At 36.4% G+C, this 15,460-nt stretch overlaps 1 protein-coding gene across 1 annotated transcript in view; it reads left to right on the forward strand.

The window, feature by feature from the left end:
- The window catches only part of Hcn1 (hyperpolarization activated cyclic nucleotide gated potassium channel 1), a 354,030-nt gene extending 340,116 nt beyond the window's left edge, over positions 1-13,914 (forward strand). The window contains exons 7-8 of the mRNA XM_050152792.1: positions 7,533-7,697; positions 9,763-13,914. Of these exons, the coding sequence (XP_050008749.1) occupies positions 7,533-7,697; positions 9,763-10,664 (1,067 nt within the window). The 3' untranslated portion in view covers positions 10,665-13,914. The remainder of the gene's footprint in view (positions 1-7,532; positions 7,698-9,762) is intronic.
- Positions 13,915-15,460: the final 1,546 nt, after the last annotated feature.

Here is a 15,460-nt window from a genome sequence, read left to right on the forward strand (position 1 = left end):
TAAAAAATGTGGTACATTTATACAATGGAATATTATTCAGCTGTTAAAAATGAAATCATAAAAGTCATCAGTAAATAGATGTAACCAGAGAAAAAATTTTCCTGAGTGTGGTAACTTATAACTCAAAATACAAATCATCTTTATATGTGGATGCTAGCTTTTAAGATATTGATACAAAGATTTGGTATGGAATAATCAATTGTGGAGGAGACGATGCTCTCCAAGGGAAAGGAAATAGACTATAGAGTTAGAGAGAGATGGGTATAGGAATACTAGAACAGGAAGGTTAAACAGAGATGGGGAGGGAAGAGAATGGAATAAGGAGGGAATGTGGGGAGAGACAGCAAATGAAGGGCCATTTGTTGAGTGTATGGAAACACACTACAGAAGAAACTTCTTACAATGTAAACATAAATTAAAAATATCTAAATGGAGTCATCAAATAATAAAGCCTCAACGAGACATCTCTCACCATCAACTGAGAACTCCAGTGCCAGGAAAGACTTACATATAATTGAATTGTTGGTCAAAGAGATCCCATGGAAACCTCCAAACTCGGGCTTTTGCCAAGACTGCCAGTTTCTTACCACAAGCTGACAGTAAGGCCCTATTACTGAAGACAATACCTGCATGAATCATCAAACACGGAAAAGGTTATCTGATGCCTACCCAGAGTCATCATCCTTCTTGACTTCTTTGTTTCGTATCCATCAACTATTATGTACCACCAACAAAAGTAACTAGACAATGGTGTGGATTCTTATTGCCAATGCATATTTAAGACTATATACAAAATAAAATAAATACATTTATGCCATTTATATGATTACAATTATTACCTTAATTTTGTTGATTAGTTGTCATACAGAATGATGCTTTCTGAACTGGAAAAACATCAACAGAATCTTAGATTCTTCAAGATCAGTTTGTGAGTATAGGTGTTCTCTTAGTGGGGAAGATTTATTCACACAGTAATTTTTTATGATAGCTTTCAGAGAGACTGTCAGCTGGGAGTGACAGCGACAGATGAATATTGATTTTTTTCTTCTCAGATCATGACGTCTCTCTGGTTCCCCACACAGGTAGTCAAAGATCTATCAAAAGGAATAGGTCAATAGGAAATAGGAAAAGGTGGAATCTGCTTACCAAAAGGATGTATAAATATATATTTCCAAAATGAGTTATATGTAAAATAGGTCTGGTAGGCATATTCTGGGAGATAGCTTGGGGTTACATTCAGAGTTTGTGCTATGGAAAACACGAGTAGATGCACAAAGGAGAAATAAAGCATCATAAGAATTTCAGAGGCAGAGTTTATAGTTAGTCAACTGCCTTCAGCAACAGTGATTCTAGTGACCCAGGAACCAGGACTGGAGGGGGCACCAAACCTGTAACTCATGCACAGTTGGATTTTTAGTCTTTTTCTATACAAAGGAAGGGCTGGCTACTTTATTCATCTTTGTCTGATGAAAACCTACTAGGAAGGGCTCTCTAGTCAGGTCAGTGATCTTGTATACACTCATTTGAACTGGCTTTCTGTGCACACACAGGAAAACCCCCACTTCTGGTGGACCTTTCAATAGGAGAAACTAGATTCATGTAAGGAGAGGTTTCATGAGCTAAAGTTATCTCTGGATACCGAAGCTTTGATTATTATATCTTCACTCAGAGGAGAGTTGATGTTTTTCTTTTATGTCTAGCTTCAAATCCATGGGTTTGCTATTACCTGTCAAGTTCAGTTGCAGCCTCATTTCATAGCGACTCGTGAAAAATTTTGCTCCTGAGCATCAGTGCAGTGGTTTTTGCTCAGGCAAATCCCTGTCATTTATTTCTAAACTTATCAAACTTCTTTATATATCTTTATCTCGATTGCTAAAATCCTACCTTTCAGTTTATTTTGAAAACCAAATATAAATAAATATTCTTGTGCCACAAATATTTAGTAAAGAATTTGCCTTTCAGAGAAAGATGAACTGAGTGATTTTTCATGTAAAGCAAGATGTTTTTCATCTCCTAAACACAGTATTTTACATATAGACTCATTCTTTAAAAACCCCACTGTAACATTATTGGTGAAGATAAAATTTTTCATTATTAGAGAATTGTGTTTTATATCAAGCGAGAGTACAATGATCCTATATTCTTATATTGTTTATGGCCCCTCTTTTAATGAACCTGTACTCAAGATTACTGCATCCTACTGCTATCTTCTAACTTCTGTTTTATTTATTGTCTTATTCTTCCCCATGGGCTATGGAATATAGTCTCTCTACCTGCTCCAAAGATGGTCTAAGTCCCTTTATGTTACTCTAGGCAAACAAAACCTTTGTCTGTTTTAATTAATTATGTACCATTTAAAGACATATGAAGTAACTAGAAGGAAATTTACCTTTGAAATGATTTTTTAACTTTTTAAAACACAATGCTTGAATTTCTAATGCTGGAAAGATTGGTGTAACTTCCTCATTATGTATTCCGTGAAGCTTCAAATACTAGTAGTAATAGAGAAGTGGTTACAATTATTATGCCTTACTTTATATTCATTTTATTTATTTCATCCATTTTTTTTCAAATAAGGAGCCTGATTCCAGATGTAAACCTAATAACTACAATTACTTATTTCTTGAAAACCTATTCCTGACAATGCCTTGGAACTTGGGAAAATGCAGAATTTAGGTTTCTTCTATAATAGAAAATCCTTACATGCTTTTTAATGAAGTATCCAGATTATGGCTTAAATTATTAAAATAGAAAAACTCTCTAGAAATTTGAGTTGATAGTTTATTATTATATTAAACAAACCATGAAAGTGTACATTGATATTTTGTTTGTTTGTTTGTTTGCTTTTTTCGAGACAGGGTTTCTCTGTGGCTTTGGAGCCTGTCCTGGAACTAGCTCTTGTAGACCAGGCTGGTCTCGAACTCACAGAGATCCGCCTGCCTCTGCCTCCCAAGTGCTGGGATTAAAGGCGTACGCCACCACCGCCCGGCCATGAAAACATAAATGGAAAGTGTATGTCAGTATGATGTGAGAGAGTTGGGTGAAATATTTGAAAGTCAACTTATTTTTTTTTCTGTAGTAGACTTGTCTAATAAGAATGCAGTGGATCTTCTTTTATAGTGGAAAGGATTATTGTCCTGTTTTTGTCCCATGTTGTGCAAGCATATTAGACGACACATGGAAGACAGAGATGACAAGAAATCACTTCACAAAACACATTAGAGGTCTCAAAGCGTTGAATTCATTTGATGAATTTTTCAAGAGCTGGCTGCTTTTTAAAGAAATTTATATCAGGGTGTTTGATTAGCTATTAAAGAGTTGAGTTTTGACAGATTTTCAACCAAAAGGACAAGACCCAAGTGATCTGGTGGGTTTTTAAAGCTGATTAGAAGTAAGACACCAAAGATCATACCCTCCTTATCTTTGATAATTTGTTTCATTTAGGGCCGTTGAAAATTTAAATCCATGCATGTTCACACTGGATAACAGAAGAATGACAACAGCTATTTTTTATTTAACCAAAGGATACTCTAAGGATTTCTAAGTTCAATATCTAGTATTTAGCTTCCAAAGTTTAGTAACATATGTATTTCATATCAGTTTGTGAATGATACCATGTAAGGGTGATTTATATAGACATTAGACCGCTGACAGAGTCACAGTGGAGCGAAAAGATAGCAACGCGAATTGCCAGGGGAAGGGGAAAGAAACGAAGGGGTGAAAACCACAAACTCCAATGAAAAAATACATATGAACAGCAAAGGGGCATGATGTCACATCAGAATGTTTGAGGTCAACTGGAAGGAGATGAGTCTCCTGACTTCTAGAAGACAGAGCTAATGTATGGCCCATCAGTGGAGAGCACACACTGCTCTGGCAGAGGACTAATTTATATCTTTTAAGAGAAATGAAGCAGTTGAATATAGGGTGGGAGCTATGATTTACTTGACAAGTGAGTAGCAAGAGACGGCCTAAGTGATCATAAACAACAACTGCCAACAGCATAGAAGGGAAAGCGGTCGCCGTAAAAGCTGGGCCGTCTCCATGCACATTCAAATTACCAAATCTATGTTGGAAAGTGTCACGACTGTGCATTCCGGATCATTTGAATATGTATCATGATACAAGTCTCTCAACATGTAATCATTCCTTATAATATCCATATTAGAAAAATGTAGAGCGCAATAAAAGTCAATAAAAAATCCATTAGAAATGTATAACATTTAGTCTGCATTTTAGAAATATAAAATTTGGAATATAAAGTAATACAAAACTGATATTTAATGTTATGTCCTAGCCATGTTTCTTTAGATTTCTTTTCAAAACTATATAACTTCCAAAATACTGCTGTAAGACAAGCTTGGTATGCAAATTGGTAAATCCATATGTTAATTGTCATACCATATGGAGACAATGTTAGTTCTAGCATAACTAATAGGAAGACCAGACATATAATAACTATGAAAGTAAAACAAAAGGTGATGGTGTTTTTCTGACATATATTAATAGGAGATACTGGATTAGAAAGGTAAAAAAAATCTGAAAAAAATCGCATTTTGCTGCTAATGGATAGTTACTTATTTTAAGACATTGACATTTAAGAAATGAAACAACTTTCAATTCAGTTACAGGCTGAGTCTAATTTTTCACATAAATTCTAGACCTCAGGCTAAACACATGACTTCAGAAAGTCCGTCAAGAGTTCCCGATTAACTCTGTGTCACTGGGATGTCAAACTGCATGAGAGGTCAGGGAAATCCTTCTGAGTTGGAAACTGCTTGGAGCCATTTTCCCGAACCTCGGGAAATTACTGCTTTTATAGGTGACAGGGATGCCAGGTGGGCTTAAATGTTTAGAATCGGGGTTAACGAATGTCAGCAAAAATAGCATCAGGCAGATAATACATCTCATAGCCAAAGGATTATTAAAAGTGCTCACACGGCATGCGAGGGCACATCTAATCCCTCAAACCGCAGTCTTCCTGATGCTGAAGCTGAGACCAGCTTTCTCGTGTGCCTGTTACAGGGCGAATTGCTGACGGTTCTCGTCTTAGCCAAGTTCAGTGGCCTATTAGCCACTTCTGTAATTGCCCTGTAGAGCACTCTGGGAAAATCCTATCTCATTAAATATGTCAAGCTCTCATTCTTTGAAAGGAAAATTATAATATATTACAATGTACTCTGCAGATGAATGGATTCATCACTAGGTAAATGTATGCTGTTCTTCCTTTGGTCTTTGGAGCTGCAGATTGAGCTGGAGCCTTGCATATGCCGTAAATCCCCTTCCACTGAGCTACTCCATGGCCCCTAAATGTTTACATTTAGGTCATGTGTAGCTGGGTTTTCAGAAAATGAACAAAGAGGATAGGCAGACAGTCAGAGAAATAAATAGGATTTATAAAATGAGGACACTCTTTCATAAATGTACATGTTAGACAGCAGGTTTACCAGGAATTCTGTTTCATTTCTAGGCTCTTTATTTAAACTTGTTTAACTTAAATTTTCTCCTGATGATGTAGGACATATCTATAGCTAAGAAAACATTGGTAAATTTTCTTTAAGACCTAGTAAAAACCTGAAAGATATTTTGTGTGCTTTAAACTAGGTACATGAAAAGGTCTATTAAACAAATATCTGTCATATCTATCATGGGACTCATTGTATTATCAAATATCAATAACAGAAGTTGGTGTCATAGTTTCCTTATAGAGTGAAATTCAATTAATATTTTATCTCATAGGCTATGTTGCTTTTTGGTTCATTGATTCAATCAACACAAATTAAAGCAACTATTATGCACCATGTAGATATTATAGGTATACAGACTAATGAGACCTTATAGGTTAGAATAAAGTCTGTACTACAAATCTGATACTAGTCAAACTCTAGAGATTTTAATTAAGCATAGCTGTTTACAAAAATGTCCAAACAATGTAGGTATTGTTTTCAGATCTTCTCAAATAAAAGTCGTCAGTCTAGACTACAATCAAGGATCTGAAATTCTCAGGCCAAAACCTTTTATGCTACACAGAAACAAGTTTTTCTTAGAATCCATGAGTGCTTTGATGTGAATAGCTGGATCAATAGGAAGTTACTCTTACTGACATTTAGCCATCATAGTCAGATGTTTCCTTCCAGATTTCTGCAGAAGCAGGAGAATGATGTCTGGTTTGTTCATGTCTTCCTTTCTGCCGTCTTGGCATCTATCTCCATATTTTATCCATATGAATAGCTAAAACTCATAAAATAGTGTAAATCTCAATTGACTTGCACACTATTTACATAACTTTAAGTGTCAAATAAATTCTTTCGCTGAAAAGTCTAGATATTTCAAAAACCTTAATTATTTAAGAAACTTTGTGATTAAAAAGTTTAATTATATTTGTATGTACTTGTTAATTTCTTTGTGTTTGTGTATGTATGCATACATATGGGTGGGCATTTGCCATGGCACATGCGTAGATAGAAGTCAGATTACAATTGTACCAGTCAGTTCTTTGCATCTACATAGTGAGTCCCAGGGATTGAGGTGGTTAGCGTTGGCAAAAAGTGTCTTTATCCAAAGGACCATCTCAAAAAGAAAAAAAAAAAAGACAAAAAGAAAAAAAAAGAATGAAATTACTTCCAAGTTTTAAAAAAGGCAAAACCTACAAGAATTTTACTTAATTTATAGAATTTTGAAAATAATCTCTTGTAGGTTAGTTAGCAAATTCTAATTGGAAACATGAAGTTGCCATATTTTAAGGATATTAGTTTTAGTGGTGAATTCTTCTGTGATATTTAATTAGGAGGCTACATTTGTATATTTGAAGTATTTTTCTTCATTCTAATCTCAAAAGGAATACATAGAGTACACTAAGCAATTCTGTTACATATTCACCTGGCCCTCAGTCCTGATTTTATTTTTTTAAATATAAACCTTCTGAGCCAGTGATTAGACACACTTTTGATTCTATCTACAGCATATTATCTGCTTCTTGCTCCCTAGAGTTCACAACATTTTCTGATTATAACTTTTTCCCGCAATTCCATTATGAATTTCTTAATGTTATTCAAAATAAATCACCCTCCCTGTATTTTAGAGTAGAAAACACTCTCTCCTATTTGAAGTCAAAGCCTTCATTGTTTTAAAACATTTACAGTTTTATGAGTGGGCAGTCTAGTGCCAGATGGTAAGACCCGAAAACATATGTTCAACGAACAGTATACGGATTGACCAGGCTATCTTTAGGAATATGTATGTACAATGTGAAAAAGAGGCCAAGAATTTGAAGGAGAATAGAGAGAGGTATATGGAAGGTTTGGAGGAAAGAAAGGCAAAGGAGAATTGTAATTATAGTAAGCTCAAAAATAAAATTAAAAAATGAAAATTAGTAATAGGATGGTTTTAATAGCCAAATGAATTTCCTGATAAATAGAAAAATGGATGCTTCTAATCATTGGCTACTAACATGAGGCTTTTTTAGTTGTTTGAGGCATTCAAAACTTGGAAAAGAACCTTACCAATCAAGTCATTCTCCCTTTCCTTTACAGAGATTTGTCTGCTGACCAAGGGCCGGCGCACTGCCAGTGTTCGAGCGGATACATACTGCCGTCTTTACTCCCTTTCGGTGGACAATTTCAATGAGGTCTTGGAGGAATATCCAATGATGAGAAGAGCTTTTGAGACAGTGGCTATTGACCGACTCGATCGGATAGGTACTCTTAACTTTCACCTTTCCTCAAGCACAATTTCATTTTAGTTTCGAATTCTAACGCATAGATCCCTTGTTAATTCCTGTGGGGAAAAAGCATACAGCTGTATTTGATATACAGGGTCAAAAATACTAAGAATACTGTATATCAAAACCAGTATCAGTTGTTTACAAAGACCTGAGGTCGTTTCTGCTCCTCTAAGTGCCCTGGATTGATTTGTTCATGTCTGTTTTCACTAGCTATGCAATCTGATAGCCCAACTTCAGTTTGAATCATCAGGTAAAAAGCACTGGTACAAATTCCAGATAGCATTAAAATAGTATTAAAAGTCAATACCATGAGTCTCTATTACATTCTAAATTTTCCCATAATGTTCTTTTTATCTTCAGGGGCCAGTTTTACATTTTATACTTATATGAAAAATTGAAAACTTACACAATTAAACTGGTCTCAGCCGAAACATCAAAATGTTTGTAATACAGACTCAAACAGAATAAGCCTTTTCTGGACATATCTTACATAGATGTTTACATTGCAAACATCAATGTTGTGAACTACTTTAGGCTACAAAACAAAAATATGTTAAATAGAACTTATTAGTTATGCTAAAGATTTGCGTAGTTTCTCCCAGCCAAGTAGAACCACGTTGTCTTGCTGTGAAATTCATTAGCTAGCCTTGAATATGCTGAGAAGATAGTCTGAGTTCTTTCTTCAAGCTGTAACCCTTTTGTAATCTTTCCTTCCCCCTCTTACTTTGAGTAGTTCTGCCCTAGATTCATAATCCAGCTTAACTACTCTTCCCTGTAGAAACCTTTCCTGGCTTCTCTCCACATACCAGGAAGAATTGCCTTAATATAGTCTCAGATAGTCTCCTATGTTCCATGTCACAGCACTGCCTTTGTTATACTAACTGTTCTTAAAAAATACTAAACTTTATGAAATTTTATGAATGGAGAAAGCATCTTGAACTCACCATTATATTTGCAATATCTGGTCCACAATGCATGTATGTTGAAGAGGGAGGGAAGGAGGAGGGAATAAATACTCCTGAAGCAGAGGGAGTTGGGGAAAGTTAAAAGTAAAGAAAAGGTGTCACTAGATCTTCATTCTTAAAAAGGTAAGGTCTTCCTTTTTTATGATAGCCTCTCACTCCTCTTTCCCTATATATAGCACAGAGAGTAAGATTTTAAGGGTCAAAAACAGGTGAGGTAAAGTAAAAGGACTGTGTGGACAGTATCACAGGGCACAACAACCGTAACAGAAGTTCATATGGATAACTTTGTTAATTCACCGGGCTTAGTCATCCAGGGAGATGGCACCCTTGCAATAAGTAGACATTCCTAAGAGCTGTATTTAAAGACAACCTCAATTTGCTATGTTAGTGTTCATGTTAGACACAGAGACTAACTTCTTAGTATTTTTGACCCTGTATATCAAAACCAGTATCAGATTCAGCAACCTGGGTCTGATCTGAGGGATTGCCTTTCTACGGGAACCCAGATGATTCAAAGGAAGTCAATTAGTCACCGGAAGCAAGGGTTCACAGTCAGAGTTCCTTCCTTTTTCACAGCCTCTTCCCTCTCCAACTCAGACTTCTAAGCAACCATCTTAACCTTCCCATGCCATAAATGCGATGAAGACAAGTGCTTCCCAATCTGGACCCTTGCGTAAATGGTTCTATCTAAAGCCTTTCGTTGATGGTGTGTCCCAGAGCAAATGTCCCAATGTGGCCACTATTTTCCCATTGCCTCGCTTTGTAGACACAACTCAAAATTAAAATAATGGTTCAACTCCTCAAATTTTGCTCCTGTTAAACTTGGACATTTCTTCTAGGAAGCATCTTTCCTTTTGCCATCATTAGTCTTTACTACTTCCCCATTTCTAAGCAGATGCAACACTGTTCACGAGGCAGACGTTTCACTTCTGTTTGGCGATGACAGGTTAAGTTCTCGACTTCTAAACCCGTGGGTCCTAACGCTGACATACATCACCCTGGAGTAGCCAGTCTCTGGTGGCATTTTTAGTTCCTTTCAGTCTGTCTAAGTGCCTATTTTTCCTTTGCTGATAGGCAAGAAAAACTCCATTCTTCTTCAGAAGTTCCAGAAGGATCTGAACACTGGTGTTTTCAACAATCAGGAGAATGAGATCCTCAAGCAGATTGTGAAACACGACAGAGAGATGGTCCAGGCTATCCCTCCGATCAACTACCCTCAGATGACCGCCCTGAACTGCACATCGTCAACCACCACCCCAACCTCCCGCATGCGGACACAGTCTCCTCCCGTCTATACTGCGACCAGCCTGTCTCACAGCAACCTGCACTCGCCCAGCCCCAGCACACAGACGCCCCAACCCTCGGCCATCCTCTCGCCCTGCTCCTACACCACAGCAGTCTGCAGTCCTCCTGTACAGAGCCCCCTGGCCACACGAACTTTCCATTATGCCTCTCCCACCGCCTCCCAGCTGTCGCTCATGCAGCAGCCTCAGCAGCTACAGCAGTCTCCGGCACCGCAGACTCAGCCGCCGCCGCCACCCCAGCAACAGCAGCAACAGCAACAACAGCCACAGACACCTGGGAGCTCCACCCCGAAAAATGAAGTGCACAAGAGCACGCAGGCACTTCATAACACCAACCTAACCAGAGAAGTCAGGCCCCTCTCGGCTTCGCAGCCCTCGCTGCCACATGAGGTGTCCACTATGATCTCCAGACCTCATCCCACTGTGGGCGAGTCCTTGGCCTCCATCCCTCAGCCCGTGGCAGCTGTCCACAGCACAGGCCTTCAGGCAGGGGGCAGGAGCACAGTGCCACAACGTGTCACCTTGTTCCGACAGATGTCCTCGGGAGCCATTCCCCCTAACCGAGGAGTGCCTCCGGCACCCCCACCACCAGCAGCTGTGCAGAGAGAATCTCCCTCAGTCTTAAACACAGACCCAGATACAGAAAAACCACGTTTTGCTTCAAATTTATGATTCTTGCTGATTGTCAAAACAGAAAAGAAATACTCTAGGAAACAGAATATTCCCAGATATTATTTTATTCTATCTCATGATAGAGCCCTATAGCCTACTCTGAAAAGATATTTTAGACAGCTCTGGCCTACATGCAAATGTAAAAAAAACATATATACATATACAATTAAATATATATCACTATATATAAATGCCCAAGAGAAGTTCTAAAGACTTGTATAGCATTCAGTGTTACATGTCTTCCTTTCTTTAAATCCATTAAAGGATTAAACACGTTGTTGTAAGATCATTGATTTCTAACGTACTCTTACTTAATTCCTTTGATATGTGTATTCCTCTCTTTTATGAAGAGTTCTTGGGGTCGATGGCATCAAAACTCGAGTTTTAAAAAGGCAACTCCAATTAGTTCCAAAGCAGCACCAATCAACATTTTCTTTCGTTAGCTGTGCCTCTGCATCCAAATTATTGATTATGCGGGATGAAAATAACCAAATCCCAGGTTATAGCTCTAAAGTGTATTTTGGTGCTTTCAATTTTGAGTTAGGTGAACAAACACACACCCCACCATGCTCAGCCACCACAGGAGACAAAACATTGCCACTGCGAAGGTTTTCTCTGACCTCAAACGTGGTCATTGATTCGGCAGGAAGGGTGAGGAGGTAGTTGTCCTCATGTGTTATTGGACTTTTACCAAGACTCAGTCAACGTTAGTTGTAAATAACTTTCCAACCCAAGTAAAAGTAACTACCTGTGTTGTGTAGAGGTAAAAGTCACTCACTGTTTAGAATTCAGTTTTATGGCTTCACTTCAAAACTGAAGAGTTTTAAATTTCACAAAACCGAATAATTGTGACAATTGTTCAACTGTAATGCAATGGCTTCAGACCTACAATATTATTTTAACCTGCAATAATATTTTATGCAAAATTGTATGCTTGGATCTACAAATTGCTTGTATTACACCAAAAATTATTACTTTTCTTCCTTATTGACATAATCAAGCATCTGAAACTAGTCCTGGCATGCTTTGGGGGGCAAAAAAATAAAAAGTAGATTCCAATCAGTAATTGTAAGAAAAGGCTTACAGTATTTCTCACTTCTAGAGGATATAACAATTCCTTAATTGTGTCTTTTAAAATTCTTAAAAGGCTGACTTGGATCTCTGACTTAAATCTAGAAGTGAGGTTTTTCACTTTAATTTAATATTATCGCTGTTACTATCATTTAAACAATTATTTGCAAATCACAGCTTGGTTTGGAGTTAACTATGTTCTGTGTCTTCATGTTAGTTGGTAGTTTACTGTGATATTAATGTGAAGAAATAAATATAATATATCATCACATCTGTTTGGACATGCACATTTGCCCTCTGTATATTGTAACTAAGCCGTTAGTAAATCTTAAGGCATGTGGAAACCAACATAGTCCTTAGACAGACAGGAGGTTTGTTCTTTCAAATGTGCTGGACATAGTGTGACTGCGGCGACAGGAAGCAGGGGTGAAGTTGATCTGTCTGTAAGCATTGTTTGTTTGTTCCTTTGTTTCCTTAATTCTTTCCGTGAGCATCAGCCTCTTAGAGAGCACGTGGGCTTGCTGCATCCCACACATGTGGAGGATTTTTAATGTCTGACTTCTGTAAATAACTCAAGAGTGTGACCTGAAGTGGAGGTCTTTAGAAGCACAGGCATGGATGGTCCACTTAAGAACTTAAAATCCAGACATTCTGATGGCACAGGGCCTCTAGATAGACTTGAGGACCGGAAACTAAAGCAGAAGCAATGGCTATAAAGTGGATCCATTTTTGCCTGTTATGCCTTTTATGGATCTAACCCCTATAAAACCAAAAAGAGTTGTTATGATTAATTGCTAACAGATCCTAATTTGTGTGGAAACAATGTACAATGCTAGGCAATGTAATGTTATTCATTACTGACATGGTGATGGCAAATGACAGCCTGTTGGGAATGATGTAAAAGAGATCTCTTAGCCTACCTAGAATCTATGGAAAAGTTACAAGACCATTTATGTATCAGTACAAAACTCCTCTATTTTATTAAAAGATAAAGATTAGCATCAATATATTAAGATCATGCACTAGTCCTTTAAATTATTAAAGGCCTACATTTGACAGAATTAATGGGTTTGTTAGTAATATATTTTTTATACATAAAACTTTTTGAGCACCATGGGAAACATCAACAAGACTAAACTGCATGATCATTCAGTGGAACCATAAAATTTTTATTCATTTTGTACTAGAATGGACAAAGAAGTCTAAGGTTTATATGCTAAGCTAACAAAATGGTACAGGGTAAATTAAATATACATATGTACGAATGTGTATTTATATACACATATTTAGATTAAGGAGAAAGTGATTCACATTCCTGTAATATAAAGGTACAGTGCTAGGTGAACATGACCTTTTTTTTCTCTGTACATATAAGCTCAAGTTTGGAGTTTTAATCTGTACAGAAAGAACTGTACTATTGATCTTTTGCTGCTGAGAAGATGAAGAAAATGCTAATCTTGCCATTGTATGACCAGGGAAGAGTTAGAATATGTCTTTTGTCTTTGCTCAAAGCCATACATATAAATATACATAAAGATTATTAATAAATCCAACAAAAATAAACTAAAATTATGAATATTTTATTTTATTGCTATACTCTAATCAAATGTTTCTCTTTGTTGATGAATATAGATTTGCCTATCTTTCTGTCTTTGTATAATTTCCAAAGACTTGTTCTTGAAAATCACCATACAATTCTTTATAGATATTCTACAAATATAGAATGAAAATAACTTAAATAGAACATGGATTTCCCAGTCATCTCTTTGTTTTACCTTTTTCATATAGTAAAAATTTATTTTATTTTTTACCCCATGCCTCTTTAATATATTGTGTTTGTCCAGTTTTAAATCACAGCCATGTTTATATATTGGCTATAGGGATGATTTTTAATTTATGTACATGACATGTTTTCTTTGGACTTTTCAAATGCCTCAGATGAGGTTTATGACAATGAGGGTAAATACTGAAGTATTCTGAAACACAATGAGGATAAAATTGTGTTTTGCAATTTACTATAATCCTCAAACACACAGCCTGCCTCCAGGTCTCTATGACCTCCCCATGTGGAAATGATTACCAAGTGAATGTCATTCCACTTTTCAAAAATGGCTATTCTAGCATTTACAGACTTAAATGAACATGGTATTTTCAGGAAACAATCGAGTTGTTTGAGTAATTTCTACAGGACATGAACAATTTAAGCAATATGATGAGTTTAAACTTTTAGATATATTATATTAAAACTGTAGTTCCTTATGTTTTAAAGTACAAACCATGTCTCATAGTCTTTCAGGATTATTATGCAAAAATGTCTCCATCTATGCTTTATTGACTAGAGGTTTTTATTTGGTAATATTACTGTAATTGCTCCTTTGGACCTTACTTTACATATTTTTATAATATTAAACTACATGACCCACATTTTTCCGACTTCTATCTCGAGCACTATCATTGACACATGTCAATGAAAGTGTGGGATGCGTCATTCTTGCTGCTGTTATTATTTATATTCAGTGACCCTAACAGAGATTTACTATGTGCTAGGTTAGTCTACCTAAAAGTATATCAGCCTGTGCCATGAGAAAAATTCATTCCTAGAATACAGTCAGGTACTGAGCTATACTGAATCTTGAATAGTCAATAAAAAAATAGCCATGAAATATACAGTTGAATGTGTACCGAATTATATGTCAGTTCTTTCAAATTTGTCAAAACAGTTCCCAAAATATTTTCAAAATCATGTTGGAGGTTTTCTTTCAAAGATGTTTTTATTGATTTTAGGGTTTTTTTATGCTTGCGGTGGTCACTTGAAAATCGTGACTTTTTGAAGCAGCTTTATTTCAGGTATAACACATAACACATTGTTATTATTGAATGTTTTTTAAAAAGACAAATGATTGAGTTGATCATAAAAAGCAACTTTGTTCTCAAAAGTAATTCATGAACTATACAATTATTGCCTGACTACAGAAAAGATTCAGATTCTTACAAGTCGGTCTTCCCTCTCCCATTTTGAAGTTTTGAGTAATGACTCTAATGAGCATTGCTTTGCTTCCCTGGAGCAATTGAAATCATCATGGATGGGTCATTCTGACCTTGGTAAAATTCTTAACTCAAAGATATAAGAAGTATATACATCCCCATGCAGGAGAAAATATCCTGGTGAAGTAGCAAATCCATCACTACAAAAGATCACTTCGTTCTAACTCAAAGGACAATTTTTGAAACTTGATTTCATTACACTTTGTTCAGTTCTCATAATGAAATGCATCACTTCCATTTTTCCATATTAAAACAATCGCTCTGACACAAGGTGATAAAGAACAGACACAATTTTCCAAGAAAATCTGGAATAAAGGTGATATGAGTGACATATTTGTTCCCTGTATAATTTTTGATGTTCCAGATGACTTAATTAAAAAGACAAATGATGTTTTATAAAATCAAAATTAATGTGACAACCATGACCCATTCTTAATTAAGACAGTACCCAACCGCACTCTTAAGTGACCATGCCTCTCTCATCTCACCGCAACCTCACCCTTGTTTCCTTAGCTAAGGGTAGTTGAGTAGTAACAATGAAGACTTGAAAGCTTTTGTTGAAAGAAACCTTGCCAGTTTTTGCCCCTGGCCCATCATGAGACTCGTTTAAAGATAATAGTAAAAGAAAGTATATACAAGTCTTTGAATTCATTTCCAGGACATTTGATACAGAAAGAATG

This window comes from Alexandromys fortis, unplaced genomic scaffold (assembly GCF_014885135.2).
Source record: "Alexandromys fortis isolate MF-2015 unplaced genomic scaffold, M_Fortis_MF-2015_v1.1 scaffold_73, whole genome shotgun sequence".
Lineage (NCBI taxonomy): Eukaryota > Metazoa > Chordata > Mammalia > Rodentia > Cricetidae > Alexandromys > Alexandromys fortis.